The sequence below is a fragment of the Portunus trituberculatus genome, chromosome 14 (genome assembly GCF_017591435.1).
Source record: "Portunus trituberculatus isolate SZX2019 chromosome 14, ASM1759143v1, whole genome shotgun sequence".
NCBI lineage: Eukaryota > Metazoa > Arthropoda > Malacostraca > Decapoda > Portunidae > Portunus > Portunus trituberculatus.
In genome coordinates this window covers 16,464,184-16,491,683 of record NC_059268.1, presented here as the reverse complement: position 1 = coordinate 16,491,683, position 27,500 = coordinate 16,464,184, and the positions used below count along the sequence as shown (strand labels likewise).

General features: G+C 41.3%; 2 protein-coding genes across 16 annotated transcripts in view; one reads left to right on the top strand and one right to left on the bottom strand.

Moving 5' to 3' along the window:
- LOC123503863 overlaps positions 1-27,500 on the bottom strand; it is a 105,940-nt gene that overhangs the window by 55,011 nt on the left and 23,429 nt on the right. For all 14 annotated transcript variants that reach the window (XR_006674631.1, XR_006674633.1, XR_006674627.1 and 11 more), the window contains exon 2: positions 26,415-26,470. Coding sequence is in view for 1 of the 14 variants with exons in the window: in XM_045253992.1 (XP_045109927.1) it covers positions 26,415-26,470 (56 nt within the window). In the remaining 13 variants the exon portion in view is untranslated. The remainder of the gene's footprint in view (positions 1-26,414; positions 26,471-27,500) is intronic.
- Positions 13,549-27,500, top strand: part of LOC123503861 (neuropeptide F receptor-like) — a 120,749-nt gene continuing 106,797 nt past the window's right edge. For both annotated transcript variants that reach the window (XM_045253986.1, XM_045253985.1), the window contains exon 1: positions 13,549-13,587. The gene's annotated coding sequence lies outside the window, so the exon portion shown is untranslated. The remainder of the gene's footprint in view (positions 13,588-27,500) is intronic.

Here is a 27,500-nt window from a genome sequence, read left to right as displayed (position 1 = left end):
GAAAGTTTTGAGAAGAAAATTAAGTTCATGAATGGAGACACTCATCTCTCTCTCTCTCTCTCTCTCTCTCTCTCTCTCTCTCTGTCTGTCTGTCTGTCTGTCTGTCTCTCTCTCTCTCTCTCTCTCTCTCTCTCTCTCTCTCTCTCTCTCTCTCTCTCTCTCTCTCTCTCTGTCTGTCTGTCTGTCTCTCTCTCTCTCTCTCTCTCTCTCTCTCTCTCTCTCTCTCTCTCTCTCTCTCTCTCTCTCTCTTAGCGCATCCCTCATCGTCCTGGCGAGTAGTGCCTCATCAAGTGCCTCTCTCACCGTTATGTTCCCTTTAGGTGGCCAGGAGGAAGATAACTTATCTCACTTTAGAGGGACATTGGTCTTGGTCCTCCTCCTCCTCCTCCTCCTCCTCCTCCTCCTCCTCCTCCTCCTCCTCCTTCTTCTCCTCCTTTTGCAATGTCTTCTATCACTGTTCCTATTTTCTTCACAATGTTTTGAAAATCATCACTGCTATCTCTTCCCTTCAATATAAGTCAGTCTGTGTGTCCTGTTGGCGATGAAGGCGATGGAATGTTGAAGCTTCGTCGTTTATTTGACGTAGATAATACAAGGTGCGCTGGCATACGACTCTCAACTGACTATCTGCCTTAATTCCTACAGTAGCATGACGCGTCTCCATATCTATTCTGGTGACTATTTGGTATTTTCTACAGTAAAGCTTCAGAAACTTATGTGGGGGATTAAAATAGTGAAGACTCTGGCCATTAATCTTCTGACCTCCATAGACCCATCCTAATGTCAATAAAATGGTCTAATCGTACACAAATCTCAAGGTAAAAGTGTGTTCCAGTATTGAAGGGGTTAATAGTAGTAGCAAAACACTGTAGATCACATGAATTCAAGAAACGAGCTCACTTAGCATAAACTTAAGGACTTCTACCAAAATATCGTACAATCTTCTATGTACTCTCTCTCTCTCTCTCTCTCTCTCTCTCTCTCTCTCTCTCTCTCTCTCTCTCCCTTGTTGCAGGAAGCGAATCTGAGTGAGTAATTAATTTCATATCTCTCATCCCGTCACTGAATTACCCTACAGGGACGCCGAGTCTTGGGGAGGGAGGAAGGAGGAGCAGCGGGATGTAGTGTCATAGAACTTAACGTCTTGGTAATTAGCTGTGTCAAAAGATTATCCAGCTCGACCCTGTGCACTCCTTGCTGAAAGATGTAAAGGAAGTGACTCTATCTTCCACACCCTCACGTTACGCTGCCAAGATCCGTGAGGTGTATAGGAGTGAAATAACTAACCACTTTAGTACCAAGAAGCGCTTTTTATACTTATTCTACTTACTATTTGGTGATTTGATACAGCTTCAGATACTTATGTGGGGATTAAAATAGTGAAGACTCTGGCCATTAATCTTATGACCTCTATAGACCTTTCCTAATGTGAATAAAATCGTCTAATCACAATCAAACTCATGGTAAAAATGCGTCCCAGTACTGAAGAGGCTAATGATTCCAACGATGGTTCTAAAATTTAACAGATGCTGGAGGGACGAAGTAGTGCAAGCCTGCTGACTCTTAATTACTCGATAAATTTGGGTTCTACAAGTCTTTTCTTTTCAATTAGAGGTTAAGTCTAAATAATTTTATCTTTATTATTCACTTTTACGGTGTTGAGGGAAAGGGAGAAGAGAGACTTTTTAATTGAATCACTGTCTCATTAGCCTTGATTAGTTTTTCAGAAAAGAGGAGTCATTATATTTCCATCTAGTGGCCAAGTTTTCACCTTCCAAAATGACGTACTTTGAAGGGAGCGCCAGTAAAGTTCAGGGGATTACTCCAAATTTTCGCTGCTTCTTCTCGAGTCTGACCTCTCTCCATCCTCCACAAATGAATATTAGACAAGCCTATCTAACATCAATATTTGCCTGGATCGAGATGGATACACAGGCAGGTTCCCGTCACAAGATAAACACGGAGACTTTCCTCATCCGTTTGTTTAACATGTTGCCTTCCATTTCGCAGTTTTGTATGAAAAAAGGGCGGTGTAAACTAATTGCATCAGAGTGTAAGCCTCAGTATAATATTTCCCCTCCTGACATAAAGTAAAGGATTCGTTAAGGATTCAGTGACACTACGTAAGCCGACTTGAAATCCTTCATAACAGGGACTGTGGCGCCCCTCCAGCTACGCAACCTTTCGGGTTAAGCCGCACTAAGTCAGAAAGCTTCTGAACTTTATAAACAACGAGTTTTCATTTCACGATGTTGCAACGAATGGCTTTTGGGAGAAACAACCTTCCTGAAGTGTTGGGTTTGTGTGGATACATGTTGAGTAAAGGCGACAATATTCTTAACCCCTTCAGTACTGGGGCGCATTTTTAACCATGAGTTTGGGTACAATTAAACAATCTTATTTACATTAGAAAGAGTTTATGGAGGTCAGACGATTAATGGCCAGAATTTACACTATTCTAATCCTCACACAAGTTTCTGAAGCTGTGTAAAGTCACTAAATAGTAACCAGAATGAATATAAAATTGCGTCATAGTACTGAGGAGGTTAAACATGGATATTGCCATCACCTGCTAAATTTGCTTCCCTTCGCTGCGACAGGATCGTTGATGCCATTCTCTGTTGGGCTTGAAACGGACTGAATACAAATTGCCTTTACATCTTCTTCTCTTGTGGTTTAAGAAGTAAGGAATAATGATTTAAAATTCTCCTGAGTCAGACGAGTCAAACCTGAGTGAGGCGAGTTCGACCCACATCAAGTCAAGTGGTGGATCTCGGAGTTTGAGGTAATTACAGAACTGTACAAGCCACGGATAGTTTCTGCGGCTAGTTGGGCTGTGGCCAATTATTCCATTTCTAATGATTCTGTATCGTAAAAAGGAAATAAAAAGCAACTCTCATGAGAACTTCATTAATGGCATTGACTTATCTCTTACACTCAGCAAATTGTCTACGTAAATAAGGAGTTTTCAAAGTCTTTTTTTCCCATGATCCCAACTTTGTTTTTCCAAAAATTCTGCATTGTCAATAGAAATATGTTCATGACAGGTGGATTTGTTATCCTTGAAGCCTTTGATAACACCCTTGATGTGAGAGCAAAGCGTTGAAGATTACGACGAAGCGCCTTCGTCAGGAATGCACGGCAGATTATGCTCTTCTCTTCATATTCTCAGACTGTTGTGGTATTAGCAGAAATAATTTGCAAAACTGCTGCTCGAGAAATAATTTTGAAGTGGATTAAACTTGTTGTGCAGGAAGGATTGCTGCGTTGTCTAGATCAGTTTTTCTGAACTTTTCCAGCTCCAACACCCTTTGTAATCGAGTGAACGTTTGCAGTACGACGCCCATAACACGCACCACAAACTTCAATGGCATAAACGTTCTACTGAAGTGTAGATTATCCTTACAAATCAAATGCTTTCTATTACCATGCTGAGATGCAGTAAAGCATTTGAAAATTACATTAAAACTGATCAAATAAAAAGTAAACTCTCTTTAAAAAGTATCTCCATATAAGCAGCATTCCCCAGCATCGCCAGCATTCCAGCAGCGTCAAGGAGTGTTGGTTTTGAAAACACTGGTTTAGACGAAAGCATATAAAGTTTCCTCCACTTGAACTGAACTAATAGAAATCGCAAAATGAAATTGATAAAAAGAAAAAAAAAATTTTTTTGAGGTGTTCTTCCTGGATTTTTTTTTTTTTTTTTTTGCCAAAGAACGACCATGATGTCAATATCCAGCTTTCGTCAAAATTTTGCTGCACCAGTGGAACGAATTTTCTCATCCGGCAACTTCGTATTTACCGATTTTCATCATTCTTGATTAAGTAAGAGAAATTAGAGGTGCTTGCTGTGTAAACACAACGAAACAATGCAGGATGTCCTCCATTTCCAGAAAGTTTACATGAGCAGCAAGCAATGTTTTCTATAGTTCTCGACAAATACAGTCTGGCAATATTTGCTAAGTTAAAAATATTTCAACAAGCTTCGTTTATATATTTTTTTGGTTTCGAAGAGAAGTTCTATCACTACAATATCAAGAAGCAGACTCTTTCGGAGGCTTTGCAATACCTCGGTGCACCACGCTAAGAATTCTCCAGTCCGTCATCTATCGGATAATCCACTAAGTGAGATGAGCTGTGCGCCTCCAGATCCAAACTTTTTTTTTACCTATACTGCTTGTTGGTTTGCTTCCTGAGGGACTTGGATGCCCTATATGTCTGCCTCACTCACTGCCTGTCTGTCTGTCTGTTTGGCTTACTGCCTGTCTGGCTGTGTGTGTCTCTCTGTTTCTGTCTGTCTCTCTCTCTCTCTCTCTCTCTCTCTCTCTCTCTCTCTCTCTCTCTCTCTCTCTCTCTCTCTCTCTCTCTCTCTCTTTCTCCGCCCACTGGCAGACTTGCATCTCCAATTTCATACCACCCTCGTCTCTCCCCTCACACGCGACGCACCGTCTGGCCTCTCCAGCGAAAAAGAAATCTTGGAAGTCAAGATATATCAGCAGAATACTGGGTCTTCTTTTGTGATTAGCATTCGAACAGTGGAATAAAAGAAAGAAAAAATGAAGTAAGGAGCTTGTTTGAAGGATTTTCACGTGCTAAATTCTGCCTTTGTGCCTTTGTGGGAAGCTCAGAAAGGCTGGTGGGACTCACGGCTCAGGGAATATTAACGGAAAGCATCGAACCACAGTCAGACAATTAAAGTGACTTTGGTCCAAATTCTGCTGCATCTGTGGAGGTTAGGATTTCTCTTTATCCTCTCCGGCAGGCGTGGGCGTCCTCCTCACAGTTACACGGAAAAGCAGACGGCAAGGGAAATTGTTATTGTTTGTTTTGGTGGATGATTGTGCTTTTCATCGACTCTCTTTATATGAATGTTGAAAAATCTGTTCATGGACACTTATTTTTTTTTTCTCTGACTCTGTTGATATTTTCATCTGATGCTTTTCCTTCTTGTGGCGAGCAAAGGTATTTTTCTTATTTAACTGAAGGAAGAACATTTTCCACGACTTTTGTAGACCTTCAACTCAGGAATTAAAGTAGGAAAGCCACACAACGCCTGACTTTTGATCTCTCTAAAATTTCTGACTTGAGCAGAGAAAACTTAAGTGTTCTTTTTTTTTTTTATACCATGTGGGCTTTTCACGGGAATTTATGGGCTAAAGGGGATACTTTTTGGGTACCCCCTATCTCAAAGCCCGACCGCTAGGAAACCGTTGCCCCGAGTGAGGAAGCCCAACCTACACTCGGACCGTGGACAGGATTCGAACCCGTGCGCTTGGAGACCACTCGGATCCCAAAGCACGCATGGTTCCACTGTGCCACGGCGGCTTTGATGCAAAAACTCAACACTTCCTTCAATGAACTCAACACGAGAAACAAAAAGATAAATCTTTAAGGAACGGCAAGAGCAAAGAGGCAACTGATGGAATTGAATGGCGAAAGTCAAGGACAACTGATAATAATGATGATGATGACAATGATGATGATGATGATGATAATGACGGCTCCCTCCCTGACTCTGGTCTAATAGCCTGTCGCTTCCTCCTGCTTCGGTGCCCGTAACGTGACGGCAGCGTTCCAGCAGACAGGTGACATTCAGAACATTACTGGTTATCACCTTCACGTAATTAGCTGAGCCTGATCCGCTTGTCTTGGCACACTGTCATTATTGGGACTGAAATTTGTCACTGGTGCTTGCTTACTATCTTTATTATCTTTACTATTAACCCCTTCAATACTGGGACACATTTTTACCTTGAGATATATGTACGACTAAAGTATTTTATTGACATTAGGAAGGGTCTATGGAGCTCAGAAGATTAATGACCACAGTTTTCACCATTCTAATCCCCCACACAAATTTCTGAAGCTGTATAAAATCACCAAATAGTAAGCAGAATGAATATGGAAACGCGTCTTGGTACTGATGGAGTTAATCACAATCATCATCAGCAACGGTAGCTTCTTATCTATTCTCAAACAACCATGTGGCAGTGTAATACGGTCATGTTTGACACTTAATGCTGTTAAGTCGTAAGGGATCAATTTTCTATGCATCAGGGAAGCCGGGGATGAGGCAGAAGATAAAAAAGAAAATGAAAAGAAAGGAAGGCAGAAACAAAGGCTGCTCATAAAGCCACGCCATGGAATGAAATAAGTAGATGATTCTAGAGAAAGGCCAATTTAGTTTCCATTTAGCTTGTGACGTTTGTGTCTGGATGCTGTTTATTCTTAACGAAATCGTGCAAGAGAGAGAGAGAGAGAGAGAGAGAGAGAGAGAGAGAGAGAGAGAGAGAGAGAGAGAGAGAGAGAGAGAGAGAGAGAGAGAGAGAGAGAGAGAGAGAGAGAGAGAGAGAGAGAGAGAGAGAGAGAGAGAGAGAGAGAGAGAGAGAAAACCAGATTTATTTTTCTCTCTCTATTTTATTATCATTCTCTTCTCAGCACATAATATGATTGTGCACCTTAGTCCATGCGGCAAAATTTCCCGAGGGTGCAGATGATAGTACGTAATCTTGTTAACATAGAAAGAGGTTCCGCATTACCTCTGAGACGCCATTCCACCCACCCTCACTCATTCCCAGTTCCCAGATTCCAGGATTCTACAGGGAGAGACGCATTTCGTTCTAAAGTCGAAGGTTTTTGTAGACCTGCTCTTTTTTCCTTTGGTTTCTCGATTTTCACGAGAGAAGAGTGAAGGAATGTAAGAAGGAAAGAGACGTTATTTTGTGGTTTGGTTTGTATACTGAGAGAGCAAAATTTATGTGAAGGAAATAAGATGAGAAAAAAGAAAGAGTTTGATGTTTTGTTGGTACACTAAGGGAGAAAATATTAGATGAAAAGAGAAAAGAAAAGAAAGTTTAGTGTTTTCTCGTACTTTTACACTAAGGACGAGGAAGGAACGTTATGTGAAAATGGAAGAAAAGATTAAAAAAAGTACGCATTCTTTCCTGTTCACCATTTGCAAGAGGGAAGACAAATTTCAGTACTATATTCCAAATTTACGTAAAGAGAGACACATTCTAATTGTATGTTTTTTTTTTCGATTTCCAAGGAGACATACTGTTCTTGTTCCAGATTTCCAGGAAACTCCCTAATGACTCTGCAGAACCAGCTTGATTACTGACTCTATTCCAGCTACCCTCCATACCACATGAAGACAGTTTCCTTGAAAATTAACTCTTCTACATGATAACACTTTACTTCTTGTCCTACTTAATTACTAACCCTAAGAACCTTTTTAACTCCTCCATCACCATGACGCGTTTCCATATTCATTCTGCTTACTATTTGGTGATTTTATACAGCTTTAGACACTTATGTAGGGATAGAGATAGTGAAGACTCTGGCCAATAATCTTCTGACCTCCATAGACCTTTCCTAATGTAATTAAAATCGTCTAGTCGTACACAAATCTTTAGGTAAAAATGTATCCCAGTATTGAAGGGGATAACATCAGCCTTGTTATGTAAAACCAATTATGCCATCTTATCTCCGTGTGCCATTACAGATACATATAATTCTCTACTTAAGATTTCAACAAAGATATTTTATTTACATGTCTTGAGTTTTTAGGAGGAGCAGTTAACCTCTCAACATTTAGGCTTAGATTCTGAGCCATTTCTCCTCCCTGTGCCTTCCTCTAGACGGCCTAGCTGGTCCCTCTCCCTCCCCAGCTTCCATTCCACGAGAAACAATGGTCAATTCAACGTAAGGAAAAAAGCTCATTGACTGTCAAGAAAAAGGGAAATGCCCCGGAGCTAGAGCCGAGCGGAGGGAGGGAAGAAGTTGAGAGGAGAAGGAATCAGGAAAAGAAGACGAGCTACGTATTCAGGAAGGAAAGAAACCTGACCTGTATCAACGATTCGCTGAAAGAGAAACACGCTTCATCTTCCTCCTGGACAGATGGGTAGACGAATGGACGGCCAGACAGTTAAGCAGATGGACAGATAGATAAACAGATAAATAGATAGATAGGCAGAGAGAGAAAAATACATTGAGATATAGATAGAAAGACGGACGAAGGACGGTCAGACAGATAAGTAGATGGACAGATAGATAAACAAATGCATAGATAGGTAGGTAGAGAGACCCAAATACACATAAATAGATAGAATGATGAGTTTATAGACAAATAGATACAGATAAACTGATAGATGCAGGCAGATAGATAAACATGTAGGTAGACAGAACAATTTACTTTTTTAACTCTCAACAATCTTATTCTCTAACAGCCAATGTCACTTTCTTTTACCTTACCGTTTAACTGGACTATAAAACACCGTAATGCACTTTAAGCAACTCTCTGTATTACGTTTATGGGAAAGCAGTTTAGCTATTTTTACTTCCCTATTTATTTCTTTTATCATGCTAACGACCCTACGACCTGTATAAAACGTTGAAAGTGCACCGTTACTCTCTAAAGAAGCGATCAGAAACACATTACAGCCTTATGGGAAGCAGATCCGTCCAGTACCTTTAAGAGAACATCAGCTGGTCTTTGTTCTCGAGGGTATTATAGTCTTTTTTTTCGCCGCAGCCATTCAGTACGCATGGTAAAAAAAAAAGGCAATAATAAGCTGCTCGTCATGTGTGTGTGTTTACAATTAGTTTACTCTTCATTCCACTCTGGTCAACAATTCAACAAAGCGTGGTATTCTATGAGGAGAGGATCCCACACACACACACACACACACACACACACACACACACACACACACACACACACACACGCACGCGCGCGCGCGCACTGGCACCTGTTGCTCTTCTGAACTACACGCAGAGCTAATCCGGTCTCTCTCTCTCTCTCTCTCTCTCTCTCTCTCTCTCTCTCTCTCTCTCTCTCTCTCTCTGTGTGTGTGTGTGTGTGTGTGTGTGTGTGTGTGTCAGTGTGTGTATGAGCGCGCGTGCCAGAGAAAATGAGTGAATCGTTCCTATGGAATGAAATCTTACGAAGTCCTGAGTGGCAAGTCCGTGAAGTCGATGGGTCCACGAGGCACACACTTGGCTAATGACGCGGCAGCTTGAAAACTCACAACGTCGCCGGGAGCTAAGATGAAACTCGGGTGATGGGGACGAGACGAGGCTGGCTGTAATCATTAACGTTCAAGTCCAGGGAAGCGACTCAGGCGAGAGGAAAGGAAACAGGAAGTGAAGGTAAAGAGTAAGGAAGAGAGGCGTGTGCAGCGGACAGAATGGAGGGAAGGGAGACACGGATACATAGAAAGAGGGAATGAAAACAAGTAAGAGATGACGGAGGAGGGAGAAAGATAGAAAGAATTTCAAAGGTGCCGCCGTGGTACAGTGGAACCATGCGTGCTTTGAGGTCCGAGTGGTCTCCAAGAGCACGGGTTCGAATCTTGTCCACGGTCCGAGTGTAGGTTGGGCTTTCTCACTCGGGGCAACGGTTTCCTAGCGGGTAGGCTTTGAGATAGGAGGTACCACAAAAAGTATCCCCTTTAGCCCAGAAATTCCCGTGAAAAGCCCACATGGTATAAAAAAAATGAAAGATACGGATGATTAGGGGAATGAGAGAGAGAGAGAGAGAAACACCCTAGAGAGAACAACGTACCCCAAATGAGAAAAAGAGAAAAACAAATAATAAACTGAATGAAAAGAAGAGAAAAAGACAGAGAGAAGGAGAAAGACGAAAAAAAAAACTAAATATGAAAAAAAAGATAGAAAGCCTTCCAAGAGAGATGTGAAAAAGACCCTCCTGATTCTCTCCAAGAAGAAAAAGAAAAAAAAAAAAAAAAAGAAAAAAAAAAAAAAAAAAAAAGATGAGGCCACGAACCACACCAAAAATCTTTTCTTTGCCACACGAAGATAATGATTCCGGAAAGGCTTCACTACTCGTCAGGTAAACAAGTGGGAACACACTCGTCTCCTCTACAACACTCACTCTTCAGAATCGATCGAGCATATCATCTATTGCTTAATTAACGGGATGATTATTTTTATATCCCTCTTTCTCCCTCCTTTATTTTTTTTTCAACTTATGGTCACGAGAGTTGCCTAGCGATTATCAGAAATCACTAAGGATGAGAGAGAGAGAGAGAGAGAGAGAGAGAGAGAGAGAGAGAGAGAGAGAGAGAGAGAGAGAGGGGGGGAGAGGTAAGAAATCATATGATAAGCCCATTTTATATTACATAGATAAAAGCATAATGAGATTCACAAACGAACAAGGAAAAGGGGAAGAAAAGAAAAAAGGAAGGAAGGAAGGAAGGAAGGAAGGAAAGAAGGAAAGAAGCAAGGAAGGAAGGAAGGAAGGAAGGAAGGGAGCAAGAATAAATCTAGAAAACACATTTGATAAGAAACTTTCATATCCACTCCAGCACACAAAGTTAAAGAAGGAAACATGAAACTTACGAGACGAACCTTTGAATCAAGGGAGCGCTAGAGGAATGCAATACAAAATACATTGGAATGGGAAATATGAATGATTACATATATTTCACATCGATAGCAAGCAAAGGTGGAATATTCAGTCAGAAAAATGAAGCCCTGAATACATTTGACTTTTCATAACGAACAATAAGAGTTTTACGAAAAGGATTCTAAATATTTCCTTCCGGATTTGAATAACGCTGGAATACATTTTAGATAATTTCAGACGCATCATTTCCAACATGCGAGAGGTACAGATTACGTGCTTGAGTGACATGAGGTAAGAAAGGCGAAGGAAAAAGGAATATAAATCATGGTTATTCTTTCGACAAGGAAGTGAAGCGAGAATACAATGCAACACTGTGAAAAGAAGTAATAATTTTGACGTGTCTTAATCTGTGTCACGAGTGGAGATAATCGCATGTCTCAGATGGAAAGGAGAAAGAATGAATGAATAAATTAATAAAGGATGAGAAAGTCAGTAACCGTAGCATAAGGAACACACACACACACACACAGAGAGAGAGAGAGAGAGAGAGAGAGAGAGAGAGAGAGAGAGAGAGAGAGAGAGAGAGAGAGAGAGAGAGAGAGAGAGAGAGAGAGAATGACTAATTACTACGACTACTACTATTACTGTCAACACCACTACCACTATTACTGTAACACATATTCCAAATAACAAATAGTATAAAGTAAGACAACAAAAAACAAACTTCTAACTCTTTTCAAATGGCTCAAGTCTTCACGCGCACCAAGAGTTTAGATAAGCTCGCGTATTCATTCACGAGAAGGAAGACAGTTAAGTACCGAAATCTAATGAACTAGTAAACTCCAGACAATTCACAAACTTTGGCGCAAAAAAAGCTCGCCACAACAGACTCGCCGCACACGAACTATCCAAATTTCCACCTAAACAATTTGCGGTATTTCGGGAAGCAATATCCGCCAATTTTTTAGTGTGTGTTTCGTTTAATTGGAAAGTTTGTAGTGGTCTGAGTTTCCTGTGATTGCTGGCTGAATGTAGGACTCGGTATACTTGTGCATTTCCTGAGTTGTCTTCAGATGCACATCCTAAAAACGCCTTTCATGATATATCTTTTTGTACTGCACCTACACGTATACAGAACATCAACCCCTTTAATACTGTGGCATATTTTTTACCTTTAGATTTGTGTACGATTAGACCATTTTATTGATATTAGGAAGGGTCTATGGAGGTCAGAAGATTAATGGCCATAATCTTTACTATCTTAATCCCCCACATGAGTTTCTGGAGCTGTATAAAATCACCAAATAGTCACCAGAGTGAATATGGAAACGCGTCATAGTACTGAAGGGGGTTAATCTTCAGTGTTCTTGTTAACAGTATTCAAAATGTTTGATGAGGCACACTTCACAGAGCAGTTATTATAGACAGACACTCACAATCTCATTTATTTCTAGTCTCCTTGTTACATATTCAGTTTAAAACATTTTTTACACTGGTTTCAGCAAAAGATTAATGTTTTATCTGGCAAATTCGGAAAGAGCCAGGCAAATATTAGTTATGCTCGAGATGAAAGGATCGGCAGATATCAGACACGCCGAGTTTATGTGTGAAATTAAGTAAACTGGTAGATCTGATATTTTATCCTTCCAAATCTTTCACGGCGCTGCCTGACCTAGTGACCCCCACACCCACGTGGACGAAAAAAGAGGACATTAACATCACTGCGATCCCTGGACAAGTTTTCTCTCTCTGTCTCTGTCTGTCTGTCTATCTGTCTGTCTCTCTCTCTCTCTCTTAAATAAAACCTTACTCATAGACTCAATCACTCACCTGTCCACACACACACACACACACACACACACACACACACACACACACACACACACACACACACACACACACACACACACACATACACCGCGTAGTGTAGTGGTTAGCACGCTCAACTCACAATCGAGAGGGCCGGGTTCGAGTCCCAGGAAGCGGCGAGGCAAATGGTCAAGCCTCTTAATGTGTAGCCCCTGTTCACCTAGCAGTAAATAGGTACGGAATGTAACTCGAGGAGTTGTGGCCTCGCTTTCCCGGTATGTGTTGTGTGTGATGTGGTCTCAGTCCTACCCGAAGATCGGCCTATGAGCTCTGAGCTCGCTCCGTAATGGGGAAGACTGGGTGGGTGACCAGAAGGCGACCGAGGTGAATTACACACACACACACACACACACACACACACACACACACACACACACACACATGAAGCAACTCATACATTCACGTTAACATGTTCGGGAGCGTGATTCATCTTGTGTGTTTGTAAGCCATTATAACTTCTCTCAGTTATGAATGAATAATTCCGCTCATTCCAGCAAGGATTAACTAATAAAGCGAACTGTCGTCTAAGGTTCTCGCACAGGAAACTGACAGAGCTTATTATTATCAAGTATTACGAGGAAGCAGCACGCAAGCTTAAAAAAAAAGTAAATAAAGGAAAAATTTTGTTGTCTCAAATATAATCCGTAAGTTGCAGTTAACGTCCAATGAAGAAAACATTAAACTTTTCACTCATAACGCCTCGCTGGAGTCAATTTCTTAACACTCCGCTCAATAACTGGTCACGATCTCACTCCTACGATTTTCTTGCCTGACTTTGTAGAATTGCCAAACTATCACTAGTGAAAGCATCCTTGAAAATCTCAATAACGCACACTGTAGTCACGAAAAGCTTGGAAACACTACAGTGACATCCAATTGATCTTGTTAAAAGCAGACGAGATAAGACGCCGAAACGTTTGAGAATGCCACTCCTGGATTACACAGGTTTCCGCTGGTTCAAGGATAGCTCGTGACGGGAAGCAGGCACAAGCGACCACTGTAGCATCGAGAGCGTGGTAGTGTGTTGGTTGTGTGTGTTCCTGGCTTACTAAACATACTGTCCTCCTGGCTTACTAATCATACTGTCCTCTGGTAAGACCATAACATTTGCGATACGTATTATTTCAACACCTCTGTCTTCTTTTTCTCTTGAGTGCTTGTGGGCGGGAAGGTGGTGATGGTGGTGGCAGAGTCAGCAGTGGTGGTGGTGGCAGTGGGGAGGACAAGCAGTGGCGGCGTGGTGGTGTGCGCGGAGGCTGTGGCTGCTCCTAGTATATAAGAGGAGCAGCGGGACGGTCAGGCCGAGTCGAGTCGTGTCGAAGTAACCACGGTGGCTGGGAGGAGCGAGAGTGAGAGACTGAGGGAAAGAAAGGGAGGGAGAGAGGGAGAGAGGAAGGGAAACGGAAACAAAGGGAAGTGAAAGAATGAAGTAAAAGAGAGTCTGAATTGTTCCCAGCATTGTATTGCTTAGTGAGACGCTGGGAATCTTTGGGAGGGAGTGTGTTTGTGTGCCATGCGTCGGGGAGAGACTGCACTGCCAGCCCTGAACTTGGCGGCAACAGTGTGCGGACAGGTGCTCGTGGCCACTTTCAAGGAGACGGGAGTGGAAAGAAAGCAAGGTTGTCTGCAGCATCACCGGAGGGCAGAGAATAGAAATGGGTGAAGTTTATTGTATCTTTATTTCAGGTTATGTGTGTGTGTATGTGTGTGTGATTGTGTCTGTGTGTGTGTGTGTGTGTGTGTGTGTGTGTGTGTGTGTGAGTGTGATTCTTTTTGCTTCTACAGTCGTTCCTTTAAGCGGTGGTAACTTTTCTCCTCAATGAAGCTTACGTAAATCCTATAATGGCTCCTCCAACTCTCATATTCCTCACATTTATTCCGTCGTGCAGATGACAGTCACTCCTTCATCATAATATATATCCACGATTCTAATTAATTCTTAACGTCATCCTTCCCTCTTCTCTCACACGCCCACCTGCCTTAGAGAGAGAGAGAGAGAGAGAGAGAGAGAGAGAGAGAGAGAGAGAGAGAGAGAGAGAGAGAGAGAGAGAGAGAGAGAGAGAGAGAGAGAGAGAGAGAGAGAGAGAGAGAGAGAGAGAGCACATGCACACACAATTAGGCCAACAAACTGACATGTACGAAGACTAACAGAGAAGTAAACAAGCAAACACACACACACACACACACACACACACACGAGAGAGAGAGAGAGAGAGAGAGAGAGAGAGAGAGAGAGAGAGAGAGAGAGAGAGAGAGAGAGAGAGAGAATGCAACACGAAACGCTATATGTTGCCTCCAATAACTTTGTTGCGGCAATTTTACACTGGAAAATGAATCCAACTCCATTAAAAAAAAAGAAAAAGGAAAAGAAAAATGTGGAACCAGACAAAGTTTTTTCGCTCCATCAGATAAAAAGGAAAAAAGAAAGGAAAAAATATTGACACTTTGAAGTAATAATGGTAGTGGTTCAGTTAGCCAGGAAATCAGGGAAGCATTAGCCGTAACCAACCACTTTTACATATAAAAAAAAAAAAAAAAAACAAGGAATGTATTAATTTTTCAGCATATGTTGCCACATTAAGACACGTATTCTGAAACGGCTTGCTCTCTCATCATCACTGCTTTCCAAAGGTTACAGTTGAAGATATTTGTGTTTTTAACCCCTTCAGTACTGGGACGCATTTTACCATGAGTTTTGGGTACGATTAAACCATTTTATTGACATTAGGAAGGGTCTATGGAGGTCAGAGATTAATAACCACTATCTTCACTATTTTAATCCTCCACATAAGTTTCTGGAGGTAATGGAAATACATTATGGTACCGAAGGGGTTAAGAGTATTTTCATGGTTCTGGTGATATACTGGCAAGATTTCTAGTTTATTAGAAGGAGGAACTGTCTTTAAAAACCTGATGGTTGTCTCTGTGGCCTTGGAAAATTATCGCAGTGAGAAGGGAAGGCATTTCTGAATACGAGCGTAAATCAGTCAGGCAACCAGGCAACCAGGCAAAAGCAACGCACTGCCTAGGAAGACCTCACCGTGTCTCGCGTGAGGAGGAAGCGAGCAGTGCGACAGGTGAAAACAATCAAACTCTAATTTTCACGTCCTTGCTGCCGCGTCGTGTAATCAGTCAATCAATTTACTTTAATTCGAGCCTTGCAGTGATTTGCAGTAAGTGTTACGCTTGGCACACACCACCATCACCTCTCATGCCGCACACAAAGACAGTCTGGGATTGGTGAAGGGAACTAAACTCAGCTTTACTCAAATTTTACGGCGCTGCTGAATGAAACAATCCATGCGTCCTTATTCCAGTCTCTCAGGTTCAACGGGCGGAAACGGCACGTGGGCGTTGACACACGTAGCGGAACTTGTGACACGGTCGTATAAATCAGTATAACGGGTAGCACATTAGCCCTTTACGTATATGAATCGTTCCAAAAGGGCAGCAGGTGCACACGTGAGAGTACCTGTATAAAAACATATATATCTATTTGTACATTCACCTGTCATCTATCTCCATAAGTCGTTTAAATTATCTAAAGTTTCCTGTTGCCTCTACCAACACTACTACTACAACTGAATGTGTTCCATTTACCAGACACTATGTGATAACTAGTTTCTTCATTTTCCTTTTTTTAAATCTAACTTCATTGAGGTTGATTTTGTTACTTCATGTCTTATCTTGCTTCTGACTACTAAGGCTTCTATTACTCAATAAGGTAGTTTGGTGTTTGCAAAAAATACTAAATGAACAACAATTAATAGTTTGAGTGCCTGCAATTCCATTTATGCTCAGTAAATATAAGTTTGGCTATTCACTTAAAATATCAGCTGTTATTACTTGTCAAAGGACCAATTGTGTTTTCCTTTCCTTTCAAATGATAGGGTTGTTGTTATTGTAGTAGTAGTAGTAGTAGTAGTAGTAGTAGTAGTAGTAGTAGTAGTAGTAGTAGTAGTAGTTGTTGTTGTTGTTGTTGTTTTTGCTGTTGTTGTTGTGATTACTGCTGTTAATGCTGCATATGTTCTTGATGTTGAAATTGTTATCTAGTGTCGCAATGGTTACAGTTTCATATTATTCCTAATTTTTGTTGCTGCTGTTGGTTTTAATTTCACAGTTGAAAAAAAAAGAAAGAAAAAGTAATGAGGAAATTGAAACATTTCTAACACACACACGCACACACACACACACACACACACACACACACACACACACACACACACACACACACACACACACACACACACACACACACACACATGCACGTCACTACATAATAACACCCCTCCCTCTCTTCACCTAATGCACCTTTGGGAACACCGGCCCATGACACGTCTTCTCCTCTGAAGCTGGCACACCTTTGGCACACATACACAGACCGCCGGCCGGATAGACTGACTAATACAAACAGATTAATCACGCTCCTTGTCACACTTCAGTGGACATCAAAAGCGTCAGGTGTCTCACGTAATGAACGGAAGATTATAAGGCCACACCTGGTCTTCCTCCTCCTCCTCCTCCGTATCCTTTTCATCGTCCTCCTTCAGTCATCCTCCTTCTTCTCCCTCTCTCAGAACAAGGAGGCTCATGATTTTGTGATACGTAATAAGTGGCGCGTCTTTTGTCTCCCAAGTTCCCCATAGTGTTTGAAGTCAGTCACGATGCACCTCGATAAAAGGTGTCCCAGATTACAGAATGCTCCGAGAGGTTTTGTACTTTCGTTGTTCATTTGCCGGGGTTATCGCGAACTTCTCATTCTTAAACGCTCCAGGCTTTCATTAGGAGCATTTTCCAGGGTCGTGAAGATGATTAGTCGGATTCTCACATTTTTCTTCCAGTTGGTAGTGCAGGATCTTTGTTAAGCTGCTACTAAAAAGCTTCAGAATATCCTGGAAAATATCAATGGCTTCCTCCCCAGCCTGTTCAGATTAGACGGAGTAAGACGCGGTAACGTTATACCCCTTCAATACTGGGACACATCTTTACCTTGAAATCTGTGTACGAGTAGACCATTGCTTTGACATTAGGAAGGGTCTATGGAGGTCAGAAAATTAATGGCCACAGTCTTCAGAATTGTAATCCCCCCATATAAGTTTCTGAAGCTGTATAAAATCACCAAATAGTAAGCAGAATGAATATGGAAAAGCGTCATGGTACTGAAGGGGTTAAGAATAGTCGTAAACCTATAACTTTGAAATGGGGATGATAAAATATTCTCTGATGTGTCCGAACAGAGTAAAAATGTATGTAGTAGATAAAAAGACAAACATTCATTATACATATATAAATAAGAAGGAACGTATTTCATTTGAACAGCACATTCGTAAAACACTTCCCTTTAGAACATTCATGAAGCAACACGAAGAAGAAGAAGAAGAAGAAAGAAAAAACTACATCCCTTCCTCCCTAAAATCACACACCTTCCTCAAACAATCATTCACAAACCAACAAATACGCAAACAACGAAGTAATCTCCTTATTCACACAAATAAACCGAATCTCTACAGAGCGACAAGTTAACCTCTACAAACTTCGAAGGCAGCGGTGGTTAGTAGGATTGGCAGGATTCTCGGATTGTTCCATTATAGACACTGAACACCACACAGCGCAGCCTTATACCCCCCGGGGATCAATACCTGCTGTGGCTATCGTCCCTCCACAGCAGTGACGACTAGGGAGTAACAGGAGGGTGACGCAACCAACCCAGACTTCTCTTCCCTCAAGGCAGACAATAACAGGGGAAGAGGACGTCAGGATTGCCCGATTGCCCTCCCGCCGCTCACTCTCCGGCTCCCTCCTTCAAGGGTGGCAGGCGGGAATAGCTCCCTTCCTCCCTCTCTCCCAGAAGCCAGCCAGACTCGTGCTCACCGTTCCTGAATCAAGGCGCGGTAATGTATTATGAACGCCTCGATAACGTTCACTGCGAGCTGTCTTGTATGACGACGCCAGATGTAGTGAGTGTATTCATGGTTAAGTCAGATCCATTACAAGTTCCCTATTCGCGTTATCTGCGCTGTCAACTTACCGTGACGAACACAGGGAGTTTCTGAATGATTAAATGACACTTTGCAAGCAGGAACTGTGAAGAGTAGAGGAAACTTATAAATGATTCTAATGACACTTACGTAGCCAGTCATCGAAAAGAGTACAGGGAATGTTTGAGAGACACTATAGTCTGTTTACTCTAAAGTGGCTCCTGGGTCTCGGTTTGAATGGTGTCCCGGGGAATGCGTGGTTGTCAGATCTTGAGGAAAACCGTGAGCTATCCCTGTAATAAGTGCGTTGGTCAACAGAAAGCAAGTATTATTCACTTCAAATCAATTACGTTATCAACAAGCTACAATATGCTTTAAATCCACGAGCCATTTTACGGTAGACAGACTATAGCGACAGTCTTATAGTCAGTCAAAGTGATGGCTATACAGATATTTGCATCGCACTCATCTGGGCACTTGAAAGCTTGTATAATAATGCGTGGTGAAGACATGACGATAATTCTTTAAGATTATATAACTTTCCTACTGATCTTTACCTACAGCAAGAAAGAAAAGGCTGTTTCTGAATCACTACCTTCACTGTACATCACGTGAATGAATCTTTGTGTGTCTAGGATAAAATAACAAAAGAAAACACAAGAATATAATTGGACAGCAAACAAACTTCTGACCACTTAGAACTGAAAACCTATTATCTTTACCAATGTCCTCTTGGAACTGTCTAATTGGATTGAGAACCGGCTAGCCACCTTCACTTTAAGGCTACAGACCCACTTACGACCAGAGACACCGCTTGACTGAAACTACGTAAACACTCGTGAAGGGGAGAAGCTACACACTCGTATCATAATTAATTTTTATATTACGGAAAACCCTCTACCAGTCTCTCTCTCTCTCTCTCTCTCTCTCTCTACTACTACTACTACTACTACTACTACTACTACTACTACTTTTACGTAAACATTTCTAACCCAAAACGTCTTGACATTCTCACAGTCTATAAAAGTTTTCTTCTATTATTTTCTGTATTTCACTAACTTTTCTTCTTACTGTCCAATCTCTTGATTTCTCTGCCCTTGTCTAACATGATTCGGATTCGGATTCGGACACTGAACATTTAAAGGTAAAGCGGCCCCGTCTCATTTCCTTCGTCCTCTCCGTCGGGTTCGTCATTCGCTCCTCGCATTATCAAAATCGTTCTGCCAGATGCCCCTGTTGGACCAGATCTCCGGTCGCTACTCTGGTCGCTTAAAGGTGAGGAGTGATCGTGGGTCTGTGACATTTCCTTTCCTTTCCTTGCTTCCTTCTCCTTTTCTTTCCTTACTTCTTACTGTTACACGCCTATCTCTCGCTTGTCTTTCTCTGCCTTTGTTTCTCTCTTTCTCTCTCTGTCTTTGTTGCTCTCTCTCTCTCTCTCTCTCTCTCTCTCTCTCTCTCTCTCTCTCTCCAACAGTGCTTTCAAAGGTCACGGAGATGAGGTGTGTTTCATGTTGCATTTTTCGCACGGGGTTAATTAATAATGCAGGATTCTTGTCATGGTGAAACATAATTACGAGCGAGGCTTTCCATATTCACACTTTTCGCTATCTTTTTCTGTGAACGGTACGAGACAAAACAGCGAAATGTTCATAAATACAAAAAATGTCCTTCTCCTTGCCTCCAGCGTGTCGGTATGTTAGATAATGAAGCTTCAGGGAACAACAATTATGCTAATTTTATAAGAAGAGGTGCTGAGGGGTGACGCAACAACTCCCAAGTGATCTTTATTGTTCTTTTGACTGTCTTAACTGTTGTATCTTATCTTCTTTTTCTCATACAGGGTCTGACAGTCTCTTGCAGATTCCGTCTTTTCATATGTTCACATGTTTTCATTTTTTCGTCTCTGTAATACCCAAGCTAACTTTTACATCTATTTTCCCAGTGAGTGTTGACATGTGGGAAATATATTTTGCTGTGTACATCGTTTACTTTTTTTTTTTTTCTATTTCCAGCGTCGCTCACCATCATTTTCCCGACCAGTGGTTCCATTTTTTCTGGTCCACTTTTCCTACATGACGCTTATCCGCAGCCCATCCATAACCCATGACTACAGTGGCTGCCTTCACTCCTACACCAATTATGTCCATATGATAAAACACTGTACCAATATCTGTAGTGTTAGTGGTTCTTTCAGTACCATGATGCTTTCCCATATTCATTCTGGTTACTATTTGATGATTTTATACAGCTTTATTAACTCATATGGGGGAATAGTGAAGACTGGACTGTGGCCATTAATCTTTTGACCTCCATAGACCTCTCCTAATGTCAATAAAATGGTCTAATGGTACACAAATCTCAAGGTAATAATGTGTCCCAGTACTGAAGGGGTTAATATCTTTCTTTCGTTTGTTGCATATAAAGTAAAGAAATTTGTGTATTTCTTTATACTATAAGAAGTAATGTAATGTAAAGAATTTGTCCACCTGAAGAGTAATTATAAATCAAATAATTTGCATGAAAGCTGCGTGAAGTTCAGTATAGCGTCGTCTGTGCTTCGGTTGACGGCTTTGTATAACCTATTGTATAGTCTTTCACTGTAACTCCATCCCCCCACTCTCTCTCTCTCTCTCTCTCTCTCTCTCTCTCTCTCTCTCTCTCTCTCTCTCTTATTAAAACACTCATACAGTCACAATTCACAATACACAAATAAACAACACTCTGAATTACATGAAAATCAATTTTCTAACCTCCTTTTCACCATCTCGTTAGTTGACAATGATGTTCCCTAATGAGCCGACAACCAGGCAACACAACACTCTCATTAGTTGTCGCAGTGAATAATGACCAAGTGCTGTGCTGAGAGCGAACCATGGTACCTTTTTTTCTGTCCGTTAATGTCGGCTATGGAGAGACTAAATTAAGCAGCTTTGACTCGTAATGATGCTAAGTAAGGCCAAAGGTTCACCGCCACGTTGCAATGGAGGTGACTAATTGCACGACATTGGCCGTATCTGATGTCAAGGATTTCAAAGCCAACAGTTGGTAATCTAGAAGGGAAGCAAAAAGTAACGTTGATAAAGCAAGATACGAAGAAATGAAGCAAACAGTCAATGATCTAGAAAGGACAAAAAGTAACAATGATAAAGTAGTGTGAGAAGGAATAATGTGAATAGTTGGTGATCGAGAAAGGTTAAAAAAAAAAAAAAAAGTAGCGCTGATAAAGTAAGATACGAAGGAATAATGCAAACAGTCGATGATCACGAAAGGACAAAAAAAAAAAAAACACATGATACAAAGGAATAATTTAAACAGTGAGTAAGATATGAAGGAATAACGTAAACAGTTAGTCATCAAGAAAGGACAAAAAGAACGTTGATGAAAGTAAGATACAAGCAAACGGAAGGAGAAGGACACTTGTTCACTAGTGGAGAGGTGGATGACACGAGCAGACTCTTGGAATGGAATGGAAGAGAATCACGTCATTAGTGCCAAGTCAACAGGAAAATTGAAAGGAAAATCTATAATGATGATGATGATAGTTGGGTATGAATATCTTTTGAAAGGACTGCCACTGGATTCTTGAAACTCATCTATGTTGTGTTGTTATGTATTTATAACAAGAGGGATCAATCAATTATTAAACCCTTCAGTAATGAGACGCACTTTTACCTTGAGTTTTGTGGGTGATTAAACCATTTTATTTGCATTAGGAAGGGACTACGGAGGTCAGAAGATTAATGGACACAGTCTTCACTATTTCAATACCCGACATAAGTTTTTGAACCTGCATGAAATCACCAAATAGTCATCAGAATAAATATGAAAACGTGTCCTGGTACTGAAGTGGTGTAAAAAAACCCATTAATTTCAAGAATGAGTTACTATTGTTTGTATAGCACCGTGCTGGAGTTCTATAGGGTATTGCATATTGACTTCAAAACAAGGTAACACAAACAAATCTGCCAGTTCAACTACATGTATGAGTTAAAACACACACACACACACACACACACACACACACACACACACACACACACACACACACACACACACACACACACACACACATGCACCTATTGTTTTAAGCTCCCTATTGTTCGGTGCAAACTGATTTTCTAGCCATCCGTCACTTTATTTCGAACCATTTTCTTCCTATTTACCTTTTTCAATTCACCTTCACTGATTCTGAACGATTTATCTGAATTCACGCCACACATCCAACTGCTCTCACTCAATTCAGTACGAGATTCCATATGAAGGGAGAAGAGCTTAGAAAATATTAGGTTCAGTGGATATGAGCGGGGGAAATTAGAGAAGCTGAGCACATGAAAGGGATAAGATGAGGACAAAGAAGAGGTAGGAAGAGCTCACACACACACACACACACACACACACACACACACACACACACACAAAAGCATACGACTCCATCAGGTCTCATTTACGCTTGAAATAGATCACACAAACTGTCCGAAAATTGTTATTGACTCTTTAAACACTCGAATCGTAGGCTTTGTTCTAACGCCTGAGCTTCGTGAGCCTTAATTGAGTTTTTCGTTTACCTTCTTAAAAGACTCAGCTCAGAAGAATGGGCTCCCATTCGCTACTCAGGCTTATAAATACCGAAGGTTTATTCTCGGTTTTAGAAATTCCAATATTGGACATCTGCTTTTAGTTTACGATGCAGATATTAAATGTTTTCTTCCTGTCTATGATGACAATATTAACAGCTTTAATATTGGGACACATTTTAAACTGAAGATTTGTGTATGTTTAGACCATTTTATTGCCATTGGGAAGAATCTATGCAGGTCAGAAGATTAATGGCCACAGTCTTCACTATTTCAATACCCCACATAAGTTTCTGAAGCTGTATAAAATCACCAAATAGTAAGCAGAATGAATATGAAGACGCGTCATGGCACTCAAGGAGTTAAACATCGGCTTTCAGTCTACCATGCGAATAATAAACACTTACTCTTATTAATCTAGGATGTAAATACAACTTTTTAACACAAATGCGCATATTTGACATATTGCAGGATCACGAACATTCTTTCCATTAACATCTCAATAACTTGAATTGTCGCCACCAGCACGAAAGCATCACATAGGAAACAGAATCAAGATGCATTCAACCAAAACGAATCCCTTGCACCTCCTTTCCTCACAAGCCTCGCAGCCAGTCTAGCATCTGGAGTCGTGGGAAGCGCTGCCTGCCGCCTCCTTCAGAGTGGAAAGGCGGAGAACGATGTACAAAGGCCAGCATGTTCCTCCACTATATTCAGCTTCATTCGTTCCTCCAAAACCTCGCAACGTGACTATTACTGTGAGAGTAGTGAACTGCAACAGCACAGGTGAGGCAGTTTCCAGGGCACAGGTTACCAGTTTGCCTACAGCCAGCAGTGTTCAGGTGAAATGACCCCACGTAATAACTGAATGATCCATGAATACATTACCAAAGCAAACATACAAGCAAAACAGATACATGGGTAATGGCAGCGGTCCCTCCTGGCGGTATGGATCAATGCGATGGTTATTTCCAAACTCTCATGGCCCCTGCATCTCGTGTTTTCTGACCGGTAACACAATACCACCTACGCGCACAACACTCTACGGACGAATTTTGCCTCAGTACTCATCAAACTTGCAAGGAAATGGATAAAAAAAAGAGACCGGAATTGGATAGCACCTCATTATATATTGACATTTTTTTTTCGTGAAATGTTTCAAAGCAGGGCACGTGAATTCATTTATTTTCAACAGTTCATGGATGCTCAAAGCTTAATTGTTCTCTCTGATATATAAAAAAAAAGGAGAAAAAAATGTATATACTCTGACTGTGCAATTTCTATCAACTCCAACACAATTTGGGAGAATAATGGTATGAAATGTGAGCGATCGAACCTGAATTGTATATCACTGTACATTCGATGGGCATTCATTTTGTGTGCAATAAGTGGATGACTCACCAATGCAGGAATAACAAAGCAATCGAAAATAAAAGAGAAAATATTCCGTTAGGGACCGTCGTGGTACAGTGGAACCATGCGTGCTTTGGGATCCGATGGGGTCTCCAAGCGCACGGGTTCGAATCCTTTCCACGGTCTGAGTGCAGGTTGGGCTTCCTCACTCAGGGCAACGGTTTCCTAGCGTGTGGGCTTTGAGATAGGAGGTACCCTAAAAAGTATCCCCTTTAGCCCATAAATTCCCGTGAAAAGCCCACATGGTATAAATAAAAATCTCAGTCCCTTTCAACGCATTAGACACGACTGCACAGCGAGAACAACACTCACAACACTGATAGACTGGAACTCTTCATGTTTCTGTGTTTCCTTCTTCCTACGATTTAAATTGCTTCAAAAGACGACTCTCAAGACACCTCTCGAGCTGAATGGATCATATTTTTTGTATTTTCTCTTTGAAGTTTTGCAAGTGGAGAGAAAACAGGCTTCCTTTCCATTGTTCGTGACTCTAGCCAGTCTCCTTAACACACAAAGGGCTTTAAAAGAACAGTCTCGCTTCGCAGTTACTACAGGGAGTTTCTTTCGTAACAGCAACCATAAACTCACTCATTCTCTCCCCAAATATACTTCAGTAAACACAAACATCTCGTAAACAGCAGAGCGCAAGAACTATGCAATTCACTGAGACAAACCCACAAAGTTTCCTCTACTCGTGCCCATCACACCTCTCCGTCTCCCTAAGCAGTATCACAGCACCCAATATTTTGCTCTACTATTTACACAACCACTCTCGCTAATATTGGCAAAGTTTTCATCCTGCACTCAGAGGTGCTTGGTTTGTGGCGGCGGGGCTCGAGGAAATGGCGTGACAATGGTCGTCATCACTTTCAATACCTCCACGCGGTACAGTGCTGTGCTGTTCTCGAAAGTGTGAGTCCTCAACCTAACACTAGCGCGCCGCCTCGCTTGATGGCCCACCTAACGACATTTCCTCAAAAATGCCTCCCTTTCCCACACCATCCATCCCTTGCTCTCCCGCTGCCTCTCTATTTTCGAAAATGCACCTTTATTCCCTTCCTCTCCTTTCTCGTTATTTTCCGCGCCACCGTCTCACGCCCTGCACATCATACAAAGAAGCACACTTCCATTCCTCTCTCCATCCATCATCTTCCTCTGCTCACATAAGAATGCTGAGCCTCACTCCTGTCTTTCCGCACTCTTCCCTTGGTACGTCGAAAAAAAACCTTTACAGTGAAAAATTTACAACTTGCAAAGTATGCATGCGGCAAGATTATACATGGTTTTAGAAAGTGAAGGAATAAAAACTAGATAAAAAGATCACGACAAGCTATCTCATCTAGTCTGCAAGAGAGTAATGTTCGCAAGTTTAGCCTCAAGTAGAAGGGATGAGGATGATACATAATCGAAAACTTTGTGAACTAACCATCCATTTCAGAAAGAGTTTACACAGAGGGCGCAAATGATTGGAAAAGACTTGGCAGGAATATGGGACGTGAACAGGCAATGATAGAGAGTTCCAAGATAGGAAAGGATAAATCTATAAATGGTGATAACAGATGACGAGTTTTAAAGTGCTAAGGAATCGCCTTCTGGAAATCATAGTTTATGGTCTTTACTTTATTCCTTTACGCTTTCAGTTTACGTTTTATATTTTGTTTTTCCTAGTCAGTGTTTGAGAATGACGCAAGCGATGGGAATGTTAACTGGTGTCGGGGAAAGAATACAACACGAAAGTTCGCTGCGGAACAAAAGAACAAAAGCGTTGTCAAACACATATGACCGTTCCCTAAACAAATGTGCGCGCGTGTCCGTGAGTATTCTGACATGTTTTCAGCGACGGACAGACAATGCCACACACTCATCCTGGAAAAAATAAAGAAAGAAAGAAAAAAAAATACTGTACAGTTTGCTCGTTCTCGCTTTCTGTTGATCTTCATTTCGAGTAGTGACGAGGAAATGTGTGTGTGTGTGTGTGTGTGTGTGTGTGTGTGTGTGTGTGTGTGTGTGTGTGTGTGTGTGTGATGCAAACCTGTTACCGCTGCTTTATTTCCGCCGCAAGGGTTCGCATGTAAGTTTGAAAGTGTTGTTCCTTCCACTATCAAAGTTTAATGAAATTCTGTAGCAGTCAAAAAGCTGATCCCTTGACCTTTGGGTGTGCAATAACAATCGACGACACATACGAAACACAAGAGAAAAATTCACACTCACAAACTTGTCGCCTCGTTCGTGTCGACCTCTGCCCGCCGCCCACTCCGCCATCCAGCCTGGTAAAAAGACAGAAAATCATAAAAGAATACTATGATTTCAATTATGAGCTTAAATTGAGGAGAAACCAGCTGCACAGTGCCAAACAATCCCATCATGAATCATTATTGCCACTTAATTGAGAAAGAAAGAGAAAAAAAGTAAAATTAATGAAAAGCATATAAAGGAAAGCGAAAAAAGGCAATTTACAAAACAAAATAATCTTAATTAACGTATATATTCCCACACACTGCTTATCTGTCAAGAGAATAGATTAAAGGGAAAATCTGAGTGACGTAACATTGTAATGCTTTACCACCGTGAAATTACCAGCAAGGGACCGATAACCAGGAATCAATATTTTCCATCATCTGTACCCTGAGGCAGTGAAGCTGAAATCCTCCTCTGTCATGTTTTACGCAGCGGACAAGAAAACTCAGCAAGATTACTTCGAGGTACAAAGAATAGAGCTTCCGGAACTTCACAACTTCACGTAACCACTTCAATACTGGGACACATTTTTACCTTGGGTGTGATTAGACCATTTTATTTACATTAGGAAGGGTCTATGGGGGTCAGAAGATTAATGGCTACAGTCTTCACTAGGTTATTTCCCCATATAAGTTTCTGAAGGTGTATTAAATCACCAAATACTAAGCAGGGTGAATATGGAAGGGGTTAAGTAAACAAATGTACTAATCTGATAAGAAATAATGGAAGTTTACTTATTTCTGCCTAACAATGAAGTGCAATGGAGGCGAGGCAGGGAAAGGGAACCAGGAACAGCTGAGAGGAGATTCACCTGCCAGTCTTTCATTCTCTCATTTAGCTCTTCAATAGTCTGAGTTATTATTATTTTTTGTCAGTTTCTGCATCTCCCTCCCCCCCCTGTCCGTCACTCTGCCATGGCCTATCCCTCCCTCACTTCCTCATTCCATTTTTCTTTACCTCATAAGTTTTCAGTCGTTTATCTTTTTAATGGTTGAGTGAGTCTGATTTATTGCAAAGGGTTTCATTTGGGCTTCTGAATGCTATCTTTAACTTTAAATG